Source organism: Thamnophis elegans, chromosome 12 (assembly GCF_009769535.1).
Source record: "Thamnophis elegans isolate rThaEle1 chromosome 12, rThaEle1.pri, whole genome shotgun sequence".
Classification (NCBI taxonomy): Eukaryota; Metazoa; Chordata; class Lepidosauria; order Squamata; family Colubridae; genus Thamnophis; species Thamnophis elegans.
Window position 1 is genome coordinate 47,571,172 of NC_045552.1, and position 17,320 is coordinate 47,588,491.

The following is a 17,320-nucleotide window of genomic DNA, read 5'->3' on the forward strand; positions in this document are numbered from 1 at the left end:
AAGCAAACCCTTTCCCCTTGTTAACACTGATGGTGTTACCTAGTTGGGTAATGAAACGTCTCCAAGGAAACAAACCAAGGTCAGAGAGCACCAGCAGTGATGAGTTTAGCCAAATAAAGCCACCCCAGAGTGGAGCTCAGCTCTTGGTAGTCTGCGCTTCCAGTTTGACGGGGGTCTTTCTCTTCCCCCCCCCCCCCCCTGCAGGGACCACAGGGAGCTCTTCCAGCATGTTAGGCGAGTGTGACGGAGGCGGGCAGGAGATGGTGCCGCTGTTGGAGGAGGCAAACGACGAAGCCGAAGAGCTTTCCCCGAAGCATCACCGGCTACGGAAGTCCCACCGCCTCTCGCCTCACTCCAGCTGCAAGGACCGCTCTCGGTCGGAAAGAGGCCTCTTCCACCCGAGTAAGGCTCAGGGACTGCTCTGGCCAGGGGAGGCCATCAGGCAGCTGTGGAGCCGCAAGGAAGCCGAAGAGGAGACCAGCCATGCCAAGAGGAAGAAAAGGAGGCGGCAGAAAAGCTGGAAGTATCAAAGCGGAGAATATCTGATTGAAAGGGACAAAGGGGAACACTTGAGCTGCTGCCGCCACAAGCGGCGGAAATCCAAAGCAGGTGAAAGGATGGGCTTTGGGAGGGGGGGGAGGGAGGGGGGAGGAAGGATCGCGAGGTGACCGCTCTTCATCTGCTAATCTGGTCTGGATTGCAGCTCCCATCATCCCCAGGCTTCCAGCCTCCGGTTCCACCACAAATGTGCGAACGACAAAAGCGCGCCTCACTAAACCGCGCCGACAAAACCGTGCCGACAAAACCGCGTGACGAAGGAGCGATGAATGAGCCCTGAAGCGTGCCGACAACAGCGCGCCGAAGAAGCGCGCTGTAACCTAACCCAAAACCTAACCCTAAACCTTACCCTAAACCTAACCCTAAACCTAACCCTGAACCTTACCCTAAACCTAACCCTGAACCTAACCCTAAACCTAACCTTAACTTAAATCGCGCTTCTGTCGGCGCGCTGTTGTCGGCGCGCTTTTGACATTGCGGTTTTAGCGCCGCGGTTTTGTCGGCGCGCTTATGACGTTCGCGCTTTTGTCGGGTCACGCCAGCCTCCTGGTCAGGCTGGAAGAATAGAATAGAATCCTTTCTTGGCCAAGTGTGATTGGACACACAAGGAATTTGTCTTTGGTGCAGATGTTCTCAGTGTAGATAAAAAGACAAGATACATTCGCCAAGAATCATAAGGCACAACACTTAATGATAGCCATCGGGTACAAATAAGCAAGTGAATCATATTAGGAAACAATCAATATAAACCGTAAGGAGACTTAGTATATAGTTTGACAGTGGTGAGGGAATTAGTTGTTAAGCAGAGTGATGGCGTTCGGGAGCAAACTGTCCTTGTATCTATTGTTCTGGTGTGCAGGGCCCTATAGTGTCGTTTTGAGGGTAGGAGTTGAAACAATTTATGTCCAGGATGCGAGGGGTGTGTAGATATTTTCACGGCCCTCTTGTTGACTCGTGCAGTGTACAGGTCCTCAATGGAAGGCAGGTTGGTAGCCATTGTTTTTTCTGCAGTTCTGATTCTCCTCTGAAGTCCGTGTCTGTCTTGTTGGGTTGCAGAGCCAAACCAGACAGTTATGGAGGTGGAGATGACAGACTCAATAATTCCTCTGTAGAACAGAATCAGCAGCTCCTTGGGCAGTTTGAGCTTCCTGAGTTGGCGCAGAAAGAGCCTCCGTGTAAGAGGATCAGGCCAGGGTTGATGGGCTGCTCATAGTGTGTTATGGGGAAGCACCAGCATCAGCACAAGGGAGATTCTCCTGGTCAGCTTGGGAACAAAAACCGTCAACTTCCTGTATTGGTTAAGCCGTGCAGGAGATTGCAACACAACCTCGGGCCTGAGCGCCCCCCGAGATGCCCACCCCAGTTCCCTTTGCAGAACCTCTCTGGTGTCGATCTGCCTCACCAGCCACCAAGCGTTGACGGTAGCCCCCCCCCCTCCTTCCCTTTCTCTCCCCCCTCCCTGCAAATTGGAGCTTTTCATCCTGTCTCGATCTGCTTCCTGCCATTGAAAAGCAGCAGCCAGCCACGGTTTTAAAAAGTTGAAAAATAATCTTTCTTTCTCTTTCCTTCTTCCTTTCTTTCTTTCTCTTTCCTTCCTTCCTTCTTTCTTTTTTCTTTCTTCCTTCCTCCTCCCGCCCCTCCCTCCTTTTTTCTTTCCTTCCTTCCTTTCTCTTTCCTTCTTTCCTTCTTTCTTTATCTTTCTTTTTCTTCCTTCCTTCCTCTCTCCCTCCTTCCCTCCCTCACTCTTTCTTTCCTTCCTTCCTTCTTTCTTACTTTCCTTCCTTCTTTCTCTTCTTTCTCTTTCCTTCTTTCTTTTTTTCTTTCTCTCTCCCCCCCCCCTTTCTTTCTTTCCCCCTCTCCCTTGTGATGTTGCTATTATTATTATTCTTTTCAAACCACGAGGATCTTGGATGGGAGGGAGATGGCGGCTTTTCCAGATTGGCTCGGGCAACCCACTTCCGCAGAAACGGGGGCCCCCAGCTCTACCGCTGCTTGCACTCGTTCCAAAAATAGAAGGCCTGCAGCCTCCTGCTTGCAACAGCCGCCAGGGGGCAGGCTTCTCCCGCACAAGTCCCGTGACAGTCGCAGGCAGGAAAGGTTGCAACAGAGAGACAGAGAGGCCGGGAAGGGCTGCGGGGGGGGGGGGGAGGAGAAGGATTGGGGGGGGGGGATCCATGCAGGGTGCATTACGCAGGAACATTATGCAGAAGCTGGAAAAGGGGTGGGATGGGATGAAATTCTTCTTCTTCATCTTCTCTATCTTCTGCACTGTAGATAAATTCCATGTGTGTCTCATCACCCTTGGCCAAATGAATTATTCTGATCCTGAATTCTCAAGAGTCCTTGTGCAACTTCTGGATTGTAGTTTTTCCTCCTCTCTTATTTTTGCAGGACTACAGGCAGCCTTTAGTAAGAAGGCAGAAGTTCCTTTTTTTCCTACCATCCTTTCCTTCTGGGCCTTTCCTTGATGGGCCTTTCCTTCCCTATTTTCCCAGAATCCCTTGCTTTTGAATCACATCGACTTTCCTTTCCCCCCTGGCAGTTTGTGAATGCGGATGTAGAACTTGGCTCGAGTAACCAGGATGGGTGGCAGGAGATGCTTAGTGCAAGCAGTTAATAATAAAAACCCATTTTCTAACATACAACTAGAAAAATAGAAGGCAAATCCACCAAGAAGAAGAGATAGCTTTTCTTCCAGTCTAAAATGTTTTAGCAGGGCAGGCTGTCTTTCATTGCGGTCCAGTGCTTAGTACCATGTGCCCTTAAAATCATGCTGGCTGAAGAATTCTGGGAGCCGAAGGCCACAAGTCTTAAAAGTTGCCAAGATTGAACATCCCTGTCTTAAATAGTCTGGATTGGACTGAAAGCCGGGTGTCAGGGACTATGACACGAAAAGGGTAGAACACTTAGGGGAAGAAGTCTGCTTGGTAGGAAAAGAGCTGGTGAAACACATCGAAGTACTTCAAATCAACCAAATGTAGAAATTTAGCCCATGACCAATATGTATGCCATCATTTTAACTACTTTTAGAATTGAATTGAATTGAATTCTTTATTGGCCAAGTGTAATTGGACACCCAAGGAATTGGTCTTCGGTGCATGAGCTCTCAGTGTACATTAAAAATATATTCATCAAGAATTGTAACATACAACAGTGATAGTCCGATGGAGAGAGGGAGGGAGGGATGGATGATAGATATAGAGAGATACATAGAAGAGATACATAGAAGAGAGAGAGAGATGGATAAGTGATAGATAGATAGATAGATAGATAGATAGATAGATAGATAGATAGATAGATAGATAGATAGACGGACGATAGATAGATAGATAGATTTTATATATAAAATCTCTCTCTCTATATGTGTGTGTGTGTGTGTGTTGTATTTGTGGAAATACAACACATATATGGAAGCAGTGAACTTCCTCCCATATTTGGGCATACCAGGGGTTGTGACTTTAAAGATAGATAGATAGATAGATAGATAGATAGATAGATAGATAGATAGATAGATAGATGGATAGATGGATAGATGGATAGATGGATAGATGGATAGATGGATAGATGGATAGATGGATGATAGATGATAGATAGATAGATAGATAGATAGATAGATAGATAGATAGATAGATAGATAGATAGATAGATAGAGGGGGTATAATAGATAGATTGATGATTGATGATAGATAGATAGACAGGCAGACAGACAGATAGACAGAGAGGTACAGAGACATATACAGTATATAGAGTGTGTGTGTGTGAGAGAGAGAGAGGGGTATAATAGATAGATTGATGAGAGATAGAGAGATAAACAGACAGACAGACAGATAGACAGAGAGGTACAGATAGACATATACAGTATATATATAGAGAGTGAGTGAGAGAGATTGATGATAGATGATAGATAGATAGACAGACAGAGAGATACAGATAGACATATAGAGAGAGTTATAGAGATAGATATGAAAGAGAGAGAGAGAGAGAGAATACTATATGTAGGACTATAGATCACAGCACACAGTCGGGGTTCTTCCAAAGATTAGGATTTATTTCATGCCCAAAGTGAGCATCTATTCAAGTTAGCCAATGAGCCCAAGGAACAAATTTTCAAAAAAAAGGTAGACCCGTGTTTGATTGTTGCTGCTCCCTTCTTTTTCTCGGCCCTCCTCTCTCCTTCTCCCTCCCTCCCTCCCCCTCCTCTCTCTCTCAGACAAATTTCGGAGGGCAGCATCTTTTCTCCAAGGACGCCTCTAACCTTTCTTTCTCTCCCTCTCTCTCTCTCTGTGGTTTGCCAGACTTCCGGTACAGAAAGCACAAAAGCTCAGCTCTGGGCAAAGGCTCTGAGCTCTGCCTGAGGAGCCGGCTCTCTCCATCCCTACAAGGCCACCTGGACTTCCAGAATGGCTTTCTCCTGGATCACTCCGGCATGGCTCCCATCCAAGAAGGGCTGGAGAAACCTTCCGGGAAGCGCAAATGCAAAACCAAACACCTGTCGGGCCTCTGCGAAGAGGGGAAGGTAAGGAGGATGGGGATCTATGGAGATTCTCCCATCATCCAGGTCAGGGTTGTTTTTTTCAAAAGGCAATTGGATTTTGTTTTTCCTTGATGACCTTTTCGCTTCTCATCCAAGAAGCTTTTTCGGTTCTGAACTGAACTGATGAGGAGCGAAGCGTCTTCAGGAAATACAAGTCTGAAAAAAGCACCTTTGGGGTAAGGAGAGGTGCTGGGAATGGGATGGTCAGAATGACCAAATTGGGGATTTGGCTGCATTGATGTCATCTGATTGCTGTACTTATTCATTTGCTATATTTCTATACGGTGGCTCAGTGGCTAAGACGCTAAGGTTGTCAATTAGAAAGGTCGGCAGTTCGAATCCCTAGCGCCGTGTAACGGAGTGAGCTCCCGTGACTTGTCCCAGCTTCAGCCAACCTAGCGGTTCGAAAACACGTAAAAAAGGCAAGTAGAAAAATAGGAACCACTTTGGTGGGAAGGTAACAGCGTCCTGGGTGCTTTCTGCATTTAGTCATGCCAGCCACATGACCACAGAGACTTCTTTGGACAGCGCTGGCTCTTTGGCTTTGAAACGGAGATGAGCACCGCCCCCTAGAGTCAGGAACAATTAGCACATATGTGCAAGGGTCATTCTTCCAAATACTTTACACTATCAATACAGAATAAAACCATTCTAAAAGAAAGCCAGTTTGGATTAGTGATGGAGGCACTGGGCTAGAAAGCAGGAGGCCATCCCACCTTAGGCATGCAAACCAGCTGGATGATTTTGAGCCAGTCCCTCTCTTTCAGCCCAGCCTGCCTCACAGGGTTGTTGCTGCTGTGGGGGAGGGAGGAGGAAAGTGTGCTGGATATGTTTGCCACTATGAGTGATTTGTAAAAATAATAAAGATGGCGTACAAAGAAGCAAGAGAGGTGGGGAGGAGGGAAAGGAAGGAAGGGGGAGAGAGAGATAAAAAAGAAAGAAAGAAAGAAAGAAAGAAAGAAAGAGAAAGAACACAAAAGAAGAAATGAACTCAAGCAATTAAAAATATTATTAAAGTTATCATTTGCACATGGGAAATGGTCCCCTGAAATACAATGACAATTTAGCCAGGCACCGCAAGGAGAACAAACCGTATTGAGCAGAAATACTGGCATAAATTGATTTCAGGGTCATCATTTATTCTGCCCGGACTACCCAGAAGGAATTATTGTTGGGCGCACCAAGCAACTTCCTGTTCTTTGTTTCCCTCTGGGATCGTAAGCGTCTTTCTCCCCAACCTTGACCAAATTCCGTGTCTTTTGTGTGCCCCCAGGCCAAGTCCCGCTCTCCAAAGAAGTCCCGGGAACCAAGCCCGTTTGGCAAAGTTCGGCAGCACGGCATGGAGAGGACCTCCGAGACCCCCGCAAGTCCACCCGTGCCCCCCGAAGCTCGGCGTCTGATCGTGAACAAGAATGCTGGAGAAACGTTGCTGCAGAGAGCAGCCCGGCTTGGGTATAAGGTGAGTGCTGATTTGGGGGCTAATGCTATAGAGCAGGGGTGTCAAACGCGATTTCATTGAGGGCTGCATCAGGGTTGTGTTTGACCTTAGGGGGGGCATAGTAAGCATGGCCAGCTCAATGTCACTCGTATCCCTGTGGTGGCCCTCCCTCTCATCATAGCCTTAATTCCTTCCTTCCTTTTCTTTTTCCTTCCCTCTTCATTCTCCTTTCTTCTTCCTTTCCCTCTTTCCTTTTTTTTCTTCCTTGCTCTCTTCCCTTCTTTTTCTTTGTCTTTCCCTTTCTTCTTTCCTGCCCCTTCCTGAATGCTCAGATGCAAAAGGGGAAATATTTCTACTTCTGTTTGGTTTTTAGTTTGTTTTGCTAGTCCTCTGCCAGCGAAAACAGAGCGGGGGGGAGTGGAGTTGCGCATGGCACCCTGAGCTCCGTTTTTGCTGGCAGAGGGCTGCAGGAGACCGTCGCAGCCCCCTAATAGTGAGGACAATTAGCCAGGGGAACAGAAGTTGTCTTCAGAAATTGTGGGTGTTTCATCACTGGAGGTTTTTAACAAGAGACGGGACAGTCAATTGTCTGAGATAGTAAAGGGTCTCCTGCTTGAGCTCCAAGATCCTTTCCAGCTCTACTCCACAATTCTATCCTATTCCACTCCACTCTACTCTACTCTACTCCATAATTCTATTCCATTGCATTATACTCTATTCTTATTCCATAATTCTACTCTACTCTACTCTACTCTACTCTACTCTACTCTACTCTACTCTACTCTACTCTACTCTACTCTACTCTACTCTACTCTACTCTACTCTACTCTACTCCATAATTCTATTCCATTGCATTATACTTTACTCTATTCCATAATTCTACTCTACTCCATAATTCTATTCCATTGCATTATACTTTATTCCATAATTCTACTCTACTCTACTCTATTCCATAATTCTATTCCATTGCATTATACTCTATTCTTATTCCATAATTCTACTCTAGTCTACTCTACTCTACTCTACTCTACTCCATAATTCTATTCCATTGCATTATACTCTACTCTTATTCCATAATTCTACTCTACTCCATAATTCTATTCCATTGCATTATACTTTACTCTATTCCATAATTCTACTCTACTCTACTCCATAATTCTATTCCATTGCATTATACTTTATTCCATAATTCTACTCTACTCCATAATTCTATTCTATTCCATGCCACCCTACTCCAAAATTCTATTCCATTGCATTATACTCTACTCTTATTCCATAATTCTGCTTTGTTCTGCTCTGCTCTGCTCTGCTCTACTCTATTCTATTAAATAGCCAAGCCAATTGGGAATTGGACTCACTTAATAACCGTGTGATTTGCTTAATAACCATGTGATTCACTTAACAACTGCCGTGATTTCATTTCCAACCACCATTGCCCGCCCCCCCAAAAGTCATAAAACCAGGCGCGGTTCACTTAACCGCCACCTCGCTTCCATCGTGGACATTCCCATCCCAATATGCGTGAAGTCAAGCCCAACCGCGGCCTTCCTCTTGCAGGACGTGGTGATGTACTGCCTGCAGAAGCCAAACAACGACGTCAACCACCGAGACAATGCCGGGTACACCGCTCTGCATGAGGCCTGCGCTCGGGGCTGGGTAGACATCCTGCAGACGTTGCTGGAACACGGGGCCAACGTGAATTGCAGCGCACAGGATGGCACCAGGCAAGTCGGGATCCTCCTCGGGGAACGGAGGATATGGGGCCATTGGGAGGGAGGTGGGAATCCTGGATTCCAACTTTTGGATGGTATAAAATGGAGGATGTATGTAAACACAAGTCTGCTGGTTCCTTAAGTACGGTATTTTCTGGAGTATAAGACATACCTTTTTCCCTCAAAAAAGAGGGTGAAAATCTGAGTGCGTCTTATATACTGAATACAGCATTTTTGGCTTCCTGAAACCCCGCCCCCTTTGCAAAAATGGCCCTGCATAGCCTTTAGGAGGCTTCCAGAGTGCTGCTGGGGACTGGGGAACGGCAAAGATGCGCGAAAAACAGGGTGTTTTTTGCTCATTTTTGTCCCCCAGCTCCCTGGGGCACTCTACAAGCCTTCTAAGGCTATGCATGCCCTTTTTTTTAAATTAAAAAACAGACCCATTTTCGTGAAAAACGGGCCGTTTTCAGGAGGTCTGCAGAGTGCAAAAACTTTTTTTTAAATTTGCCTCTTCAAAATCTTGGTGCGTCTTATACTCCGAAAAATACGGCAATGTTGATCAATATTCTAAAGTTGGTATAATATCATGGACTAGATTTGAACATATGAGAACGAACGATATTGCCGAAGGGGAACGAAAACCAAGAATATTCAGATGGCGAATTTCTTTCGCGGTGTTACAAATGTTAGCGGGAAGGAACCAAGGAAATGGTGATAGTCTTGATCCCTGGGCTACAGCCGTAAGATCTGAAAAAACGCTTGGCCCATTCTAGGAAGTGGAGGCAATGACATTTATTTAAAAGTTTCCCTCCACCTCAACAGGCCTGTACACGATGCAGTCGCGAACGACAACCTGAAGATTTTGTGGCTGCTCCTCTCCTACGGTGCTGATCCAACCCTAGCCACCTATTCCGGGCAGACGGCCTTGAAGCTAGCCAACAGCGATGTGATGAAGAGCTTCCTGACTGGTAAGTTGCTTCCTCCTAAAAGGAAAACGGTTGTTTGGTCCGCTCTTTACTTATCCATCATCCTCGGTCCCTCCCTCCCTCCCCTCCATCCATCCATCCTCCACAGGGATGGAAAACGCATACAGAAGACTACGTTGAAATGGAAAATCTATTTCAATTTTGTGGATGGATTACCAATTTCTAGGAGGAGTGGTGCGGTGGCCTAGAGGTGAAGCTCTCGCCTCAACAATCAGGAGGCTGTGAGTTCGATCCTAGGTTGTGGCAAATATTTCTCTCTTTGGGCACAATGAGAATATATCTGCTGAAGAAAAAAAAACTTCGCATTGGCAACAGGAAAGGCATTGGGTCAGTAAACACTCAGCTCAGGCATGAAATCCTCTTCCTTCGGAACTGGGAGTGCGCGCACAGAGCGTTCATGATGACATCTATGTGGGTGGGCGGAGTCTCCCGCTGTTGCCACTTGGTTTGCCTAAACCAGTGCAAACTGGCAGAATACCACTTCTGACTCAGCTCCATTCAGTTGCCCAGACTCCACCCCGCCAGGGATTATGGGGTCGCTAAAAGATTACGATGATGATTACTGATTTCTAGCAGAGGAACAGCTGGATACTTGAATTGGCTGCGACATGTTGATGATGATGATAATCATATACTTTATTCATTAAACATGAAACTCAGTCAACTGAACATTCAAAAATGCATCACAAATACCATTGACTGGTGCTAATGGTTGATACGGGTTGCTGCCAGTGTCCTAGGTATCAACCAAGTACTGTATTTTTCAGAGTATAAGATGCTCCGGAGTATAAGACGCACCTAGATTTTGGGGAGGAAAACAAGGGAAAAATATCTGCCTCTGCCTCCCAACAATTTGCCTCCTTGCAACAAACAGTACAGACCAGGGGTGGGTTTCTCGCCCCGTTCCAACCGGTTTGGTTAGAACGGGGCCGGCGGCGTCCTCGCGCACGCGTGCGGTGCACGCATGCGTACTAGCGTCTGTGTGATGCTCCAGCTGCTCCTGGAGGATCGCGCAGGCGCTGTATGCGTCCTGCGCATGCGTGGAAGCGCAGAACTCGTCAAAACCGGGTAAGGAGCACGGGCACGCGGGTGGGCTCTTCGCCGTTCCCGGAAGTTACTTACTTCCGGGTTCGCCGACCAACCAGTTCACAGGGACCGCCGCGAACCGGTTGAAACCCACCCCTGGTACAGACAATATACACTGTTTGTAGTGTTATATTTTAGACTATACTTGTACAGATGCTGTTAAAATTGATGCCGGAAGTATAGTTATTCTCTGCTATTTAAAAGAACAGCACTTTTTAAAACAATAGCACTAGGCCTCTTCAGATCAAGCTTCTTCATTTTGTTACGTTGTCTACAACAATAATAAAGCAGTCTTTAAAAAAATGAGTCTAATAATTTGAACATTCTATAGGCATTTATAGTTGTTGACTTACCTCCTTGCAGCAAACAGCCTGACTGGCACAAGAAAAAAAAAATCTGCCTCCCAGCAATTTGCCAGGTGGAGCAAACAGCAAGTTTCACTTTCAATATCTCCCGATCATCAGCTGTTACAGGCTGCAGGGATTGCTATAACTTATGGAAGCCTCCGCAAGCCCCCCTTTGCTGCAAGGAGGTAAATTGCTGGGAGGCAGAGACCAAAGGGTTGGGGCCGGTGGGTGGGTGGGGCTACATTCGGTGTATAAGACACACCCAAATTTTCACCCTGTTTTATACTCTGAGAAATACGGTACCACCTTAAAATATAAGATGTACTGAGCAGCGCAGTTTTTTGCAGTTCCGCTGGTTTTATTGCAGGAAGCTGCAACTTCTTGATGTACCTTTCAAAATTCTTGGACCTGGTACCAGGTGTCCTGATGACAATGGGTGTCACTGTTACATGTTTCATCCATAATCGGGTAGTTTCGATGATGATGATGCTAATTATTGTTATGTGGTTAATCTTTAGTGAGATTCACAGCCTTTGGGGCTGGTTGGTAGCTCAACAGCTTGAGTCCTAACCAAGGCCCTAGGAACTGTTAAGGTAACGTCGGAGGATATGTTGTTGTTGTTGTTGTTGTTGTTGTTGTTGTTTTGGTGTTGTTATCATCATCCGAGGAAAGGCTGAGACGGGTTTGAAATTGCAAAGTCTACATGGTGGGTTTTGCATGAAAGCTTTTTCAGCAACAAACAGAAGCAACTGATTTGCAAAATTGTGCTTATTCCAGTGTGATTTTTTTTTTTTAAAGATAGCTATTTGGGGGTCTTTCTCAAGAGCCTGGGATCAAGGGAATCCACCTCAGCTTGCTTCTTCCTGGGTTGCCTTTCTTGTAGATCACCTCTTGGACCTGCAGGGACGACCTGATGGGGATCCCCAGACCGCCTGGGATTTTCACAGCAGCTCGGTACTAGGTGAGCAGAGAATCCAGCCACTGCCTGTTTTGACCCCATAGCCAACCCGAGCCACTTTGGTCCGTGTTAATCTCCTCCTGTCCCCTGAGTGGCAGGAGATATGGGGGGTGGGTGGGGGAACTTAATGACATTGACAACAAAGGTGGGCTTCTCCCCTTTTCCTTCCGTGGCTTCCTAATTGAGGAGCCTCTGGAGAAGAAAACGCTTAGTCAGTCTGCTCCCCCCTCCCCCTCCAAAAAAGTAGGGCCTTGAAAGCTGTACTTGAATGACAGTCTTCAAAAAAAAAATCTTGGTCTTGGATGGATGCGGTGGTTTGGTTTTGGTTTCGTGGTTGAAAACATGCCCCGTTAACAAGTACAAGTTTCACCTCTGCCTCCTCTCGGTTCTCCTTTCCTTTCCTTTCTTCCTTTCCTTTCCCCCTTCTTTTTCCTCTCCTTTCCTTTCCTCCCTATTCCTCCTTTCCTTTCCCCTTTTTCCTTTCCTTTCTTCTTTCCCTTCTTCCTTTCCTTTTTCCTTTTTTCCTTTCCCTTTTTTTCCTTCCTCCTTTCCTTCCTTCCTTCCTTTTTCCTTTTTTCCTTTCCTTTCCCCCTTCCTTTCCTTTCCATCCTCCTTTCTTTTCATCCTTTCTTTTTCTTTTTCCTTTCCTTCTTTCTCTTTTCCTTTCCTTCCTCCTTTCCTTTCCCTTCTTTTTCCTTTCCTTTCCTCCTTTTTCCTTTCCCCCTTTTCCTTTCCTTTCTTTTCCCTTCTTCCCTTCCTTTTTCCTTTTTCCCTTTCCCTTTCCTTCCTCCTTTCCTCCCTATTCCTCCTTTCCTTTCTTCCTTCCTTCCTTTTTCCTTTTTTTCTTTCCATCCTCCTTTCTTTTCATCTTTTCCTTTCCTTCCTCCTTTCCTTTCCTTCCTCCTTTCCTTTCCCTTCTTTTCCTTTCTTCCTTTTTCCTTTCCTTTCCCCCTTCCTTTCCTTTCCATCCTCCTTTCTTTTCATCCTTTCTTTTCCTTTTTCCTTTCCTTCTTTCTCTTTTCCTTTCCTTCCTCCTTTCCTTTCCCTTCTTTTTCCTTTCCTTTCCTTCTCTTTCCTCTCCCCTTTCCTTTTGTCTCCTTTCTCTCCTTTTCCCTTCCCCTCTCCTCTCCCTGTCTCCCAAGTGCAGAATTCACCGTCCTGCAGAAACACAGATGGGGCACCTGGCCAAAATTTCTCTTCCTACCGTTTTTTTGAGCTCCCTCCACCCGACCCCATTTACCGATGTTGTTGCTAGTTTTACTAGTCGAGTAAGAGACTCAGCTATTCCTCAAGTCCCCTTCCCACCACCACCACCACCACCACCACCACAGCAGGGCAAAAAAGAAGGGATATTGCTTGTCCATCCTGCAGCCAGAAGAATTAGGGAGCGGGTTGTTTTTTCTTTTAAGCCGGCTTCAAAGCAACGCGAGCCTGTAATTTGGGGGCCCTGCCTCCTCCCGGTGCTCTTGCAGACCTTACCTCTGTCTTCTCCGTCTGCTTGTGTCTTCGCCTCCGAGCTTCTGCCGCAGCCACGAATGAGCCGTTAACGGCCCGGGCCCAGCACGCAGACCAGGGACATCTGCCAGCGGCCTCTTCCTTCACCTTCCCTCCCTGTCTTTCGCATCTTTTTCAGAGGAGAAAGAGGAGATCAGCTGCGACCTTCTGCTCGACCCTCCTGGGGGCTCCGATCAGGAGGAGGAGGAGGAGCAGGACTCGGACAGCTTAATGTTTGAGTTCTCGGAGAAGCCACTGCTTGCTTGCTACAACCTGCAAGTTTCCGTCTCCCGAGGGTAAGTATCGGGCAAGAATGTGGAGGCGCACCCTCGGCTGGTTTTTGAAGGCGGAGGCGCCTGGGTCTAGGAATCCTGGCAATAGCAATAGCAGTTAGACTTATATACCGCTTCATAGGGCTTTCCGCCCTCTCTGGCAAGGAGAAGAGGACAATCCGAAAAGAAAAGGGGAGCATCTTTGGGGAAGGTTCCCCTAGGCGAGCCCCCACCCCCCTTCTTTCCTCTGATTTCTGAGCTTGGGCAGAGCCTGCGGGGGCTTGCCAGCTGCTCCGTGAGAGGAAGGGCATCCGGGCAACCTGCTGTGCCAAATGATAGGCTGGCAAAAGCCTGATGCAAGAGAGTGGAATTTATTGGGGTGGTGGTGGTGAGGGAGGCCCATTCTACAGATCGAGGGCTTGGGAGGATCAGGCAGAGGGACGGTGAATCTGCAGCCAGTTCCAAACCCCCAGAGTCTTATGGTGTTACCACAACCTAATACATCTATTTTGAACCTTGCAGCTGCCCTCTGTTCATTTTTAACCTGCCAGATACATTTAATTTCCACAATCTTCCAGCCGGCATCACGGAGCAGCCAATTAATAAGAAAGCCAAGCCAAATCTGGCGAGAGACGGGCCTAATCTCACCCAACAAACGCAGTTTTTTAATTTTAAAAAAATCTCCGTTGTCCCATAGTTATTTAGACATTTTTGGGGGGGGGGTGGGGGGAATACAACTTTTTCATGATCAGCGATCATTTAAATATCCACCAACTTGATTATAAATGCTTGGCTGTTTACAAAAAAATGTGAAATACTTGTATTTATGGGGAATATCCCTCAGTCCATGACAAATGATTTTTTCACTTGCCGTCATGAATAACGAATAAGACCTTCTTAAACTTGTTCCTCGGATGGCTTTACTCTGGCACTGGTTTCCTTTGTTGCTGATGAAACAATATTGCTTTCCAAATAATTGATTTTCAGCTTAAAGATTGGCGGTTACGGCAATGGTCCCCGGGCTGTGGCCCACTGCCAGGCCATGGCGTAATTTGGAATCGGGCCCTGTGAATTGCTGGCTGCAGACAATGTGCGCAGCTCAACTTTTGCAAGTGGCCAGCCCGGTCCTCACGTGGCCCAGTTCCCCTCCCTCTCTTCCCCCCAGGCAGGCTGCCAAGCCGTAAAGATTGGGGACTGCTGGATTATACAGCATCAATATCTTGTCAGAGGAAGCTTGGCGACTGATGGAGAGAGGGAAAGCCGTGTGCAACGGCAGCCTCAGGGATGGGAGACAAGGTGGGAGTGACTGAGGGGTCTAAAGCCCCATAGTTCCCTGACCGAAGGATTTGCAGGGCGAGGACTAGAAGTAGTTAATTCTCGACTTACAACGGTTCATTTAAGGAGCTCTCGAAATTAACATTGGCACTGAAAAAGTTAATTGTGGCCGTTTTTCATGCCGACGGTTGCAGCCTGCCCCAGGGCCACCTGATCCAAATCCAGATGCTCGGCAACTGACTCATATTGATGACGGTTGCGGTGTCTCGAGGGTCACATCATCCCCTCCCGTGACCTTCGAACAAAGCCCAGTCAACGGGGAAGACAACGGCAGCGCTTCACAAGAGAGTTTGCAAAAAACGAGGCAAAGCTCAGGTGACAACCTGTCTCTCTTAGCGAGAGGAATTTGTGGTCGTAATTCGAGCACTGCCTGTAAACAAAAGGGGCCGTTGTTCTTTGCCTTTTGAAAGCAGATCTGGATCGTAACTCCCAAGCAAGGGTGGAGGATCCAACATTTTCCTTTTCAGAAAACACTTGGGAAAAAAAGAGTCTTTTTCCTCCCTTCTTTCCCACGCTATTCCCTTTCCCCCTACTACTTTTTGCTTTGATGATTTTTTTGGGGGGGGGGTGTATCATAAATTAATAAAATTGTTGTAAACATTTAAAAAAAACTAAAGAAAAGTCCTTGGGGAGATTCTGGAAGAAAATAGCAGAGCAGACCTCGGGGTTTCCTGGGGAGGGGTGGTGTTCCACCCACCCATGACCTCCATATCGTCCCTTTTGTCTCCTCGCCAGGCCCTGCAACTGGTTCCTCTTCTCGGACGTCCTCAAGCGCCTGAAACTCTCCTCCCGCATCTTTCAAGCTCGCTTCCCGCACTTTGAAGTGACGACTCTGCCCCGAGCCGAGTTCCAGCACCAGATCTCGCTCAGCCAAGTCTTGTCTCCGGAAGAAATCCAGGAATACGTGTGTCCCCCGGCAACTCCGGGCGCCGTAGAGACGGTCGAGCTGGTCCGTTACCAGCCGGAGCTGGTCCGATTGTTGGGCTCTGACGTGGCATTCGAAGCCTGGAGCAGCTGACTGGGAGACATCTCCCCAACAGGCCAGCCAGAGGAAGCCCCCCCCACCATCTCCACCACCCGTCGGACTGCACCCCGAGGCAATAATGGACCAATGAGGCGGCCTTCTGGAGGCCGAAAGCGCTGTCCACAGCCCTTCTATTGACTGTCGGCAGCTGGTTGCTCTCCTCCCATTTGGGGGAGATGCGTGGGGGGGGGAGAAGGTCAGAAACTGCCTCTTCCCTCACCTTCCCCCCTCCCCCCGGACTTGAAGTGTGCTGCCCCTCTCCTCCTTCTTGCAGGCCTTGGTGGTTTTGGAGTGGAACGCATCTCCCCTTTTCCCCCCACCCCTCACTTTTAAACCCTGTCCCAAGTTCTTCCAGGGTATTTATTTAATTAGTATTTAATTTGTGGTGTTCCTTTGAGTGGGGCAAGGGGGGGGGAGGGGGATTTCTTGCTAGGTCTGTATCACTGTGATTCTTGGGAAGAGTTGAGTTGCAGGAGGGGGTGTCTTCCCAGAGCCCCCTACCCACCCACCCACACACCCACTCCCCAAATCCCGGCTGGACCAGACTGCTGCTGTGCTGCTGCTTTCCCCTCACTTGGGATTTCATGAAATGTGAGGGGGGGGGGAAGGATGGGGGTTGCCCCGCAGTGTTCCTTCTTTCGTTTGGAGGGACATCCACATTATTTTGGATTGGGGGTGGGGGATGATTCCCTCTTTGGCTTCCCCCCACCCCCCTGCCCTTTTCCAGAAGATCGTCTCGTCTCTGCTGTTTTGGAGAGACGGATGGGGACTGGATCGGTATGGAGCCAAAGGAGTTTCACTATTCTGGTCTTAACTTTTTTTTCTCCTTGTCTCCACCCTATTTTTTTTTTGAGGGGGGGGGGTTGGTTTTTTAAAAAAAATCTCTCTCAGTTCCAATCGGGTGGCCAGGCCACCATCTTTGGCCAGGCGGTGGAGCAGTGGCCCAGCTTGGAGGGGGCAGGAAAAGGGCAATGAGGGGCATAGATGGTACAGTTTTAATGTACAGGTGCTAACCAAGAACTGGGCAGTCCCATTTCACTGGCGCTCCCCTGGAACGGGATGGGGGTGTCAGGATGCTTTTTCATTCTTTTGTGTTGCGGTCCACCCCGCCTCCCGGCGCCCCCCCCCCCCCCCGGTTGGGGAAGCTGCGTTTCCTTCCGCTTCCCTCTTCTGACACCCCCCTCCCACCCCTCTCCTCTCCCCTTTTCCAAGGAGGCTGGCAGCCTCTTCGACCCTCCCCCCCCAAACTTCCCCTTCTTCCCTAATAAGCAAAACCATTCTGTTTTTATCTCCTTCCCCTCTTTCTTTCTCTCACATCGAGGCTTCGGCCTTTTGGGTGTTTATTCTGGCTGCTGGTTCCACCTCTTCCCCCCCCTCTTGATTTGTTTTATTCTTGAACAAGGCTTTGGTGTCAAAAAACACTTCTGTACAGAAAAACCTGCATCAGGGCCCCCGTCTCCCGTGTCTCATTTCTGGCGCCCGGGGGGGGGGAGGGTGTGTCTGTGTGTCTTTGCGCAGAAAGTTTTGGGTGGGAGAAACGTGGCATCGCGGCTTCTCTTTGGGGGCAAGGGATGGG

The 17,320-nt window shown here is 47.9% G+C and overlaps 1 protein-coding gene across 1 annotated transcript; it reads left to right on the top strand.

Annotated features, from left to right (window-relative positions):
* Window positions 1-207: 207 nt before the first annotated feature.
* On the top strand, window positions 208-17,222 carry BCORL1 (BCL6 corepressor like 1). Its single transcript, XM_032228408.1, has 8 exons — window positions 208-609; window positions 4,854-5,074; window positions 6,366-6,551; window positions 8,088-8,254; window positions 9,065-9,210; window positions 11,545-11,622; window positions 13,253-13,409; window positions 15,456-17,222. The coding sequence occupies exons 1-8, from the start codon at window positions 228-230 to the stop codon at window positions 15,736-15,738; spliced, it is 1,620 nt and encodes a 539-aa protein (XP_032084299.1). The 5' UTR covers window positions 208-227; the 3' UTR covers window positions 15,739-17,222.
* Window positions 17,223-17,320: the final 98 nt, after the last annotated feature.

Coding starts and splice junctions, on each gene's coding strand:
- BCORL1 (XM_032228408.1), top strand. CDS start 228: ATGTTAGGCGAGTGTGACGGAGGCGGGCAGGAGATGGTGCCGCTGTTG. Junction 9,211..11,544: donor GATGAAGAGCTTCCTGACTG/GTAAGTTGCTTC, acceptor CCTTTCTTGTAG/ATCACCTCTTGGACCTGCAG. Junction 11,623..13,252: donor TCACAGCAGCTCGGTACTAG/GTGAGCAGAGAA, acceptor CATCTTTTTCAG/AGGAGAAAGAGGAGATCAGC.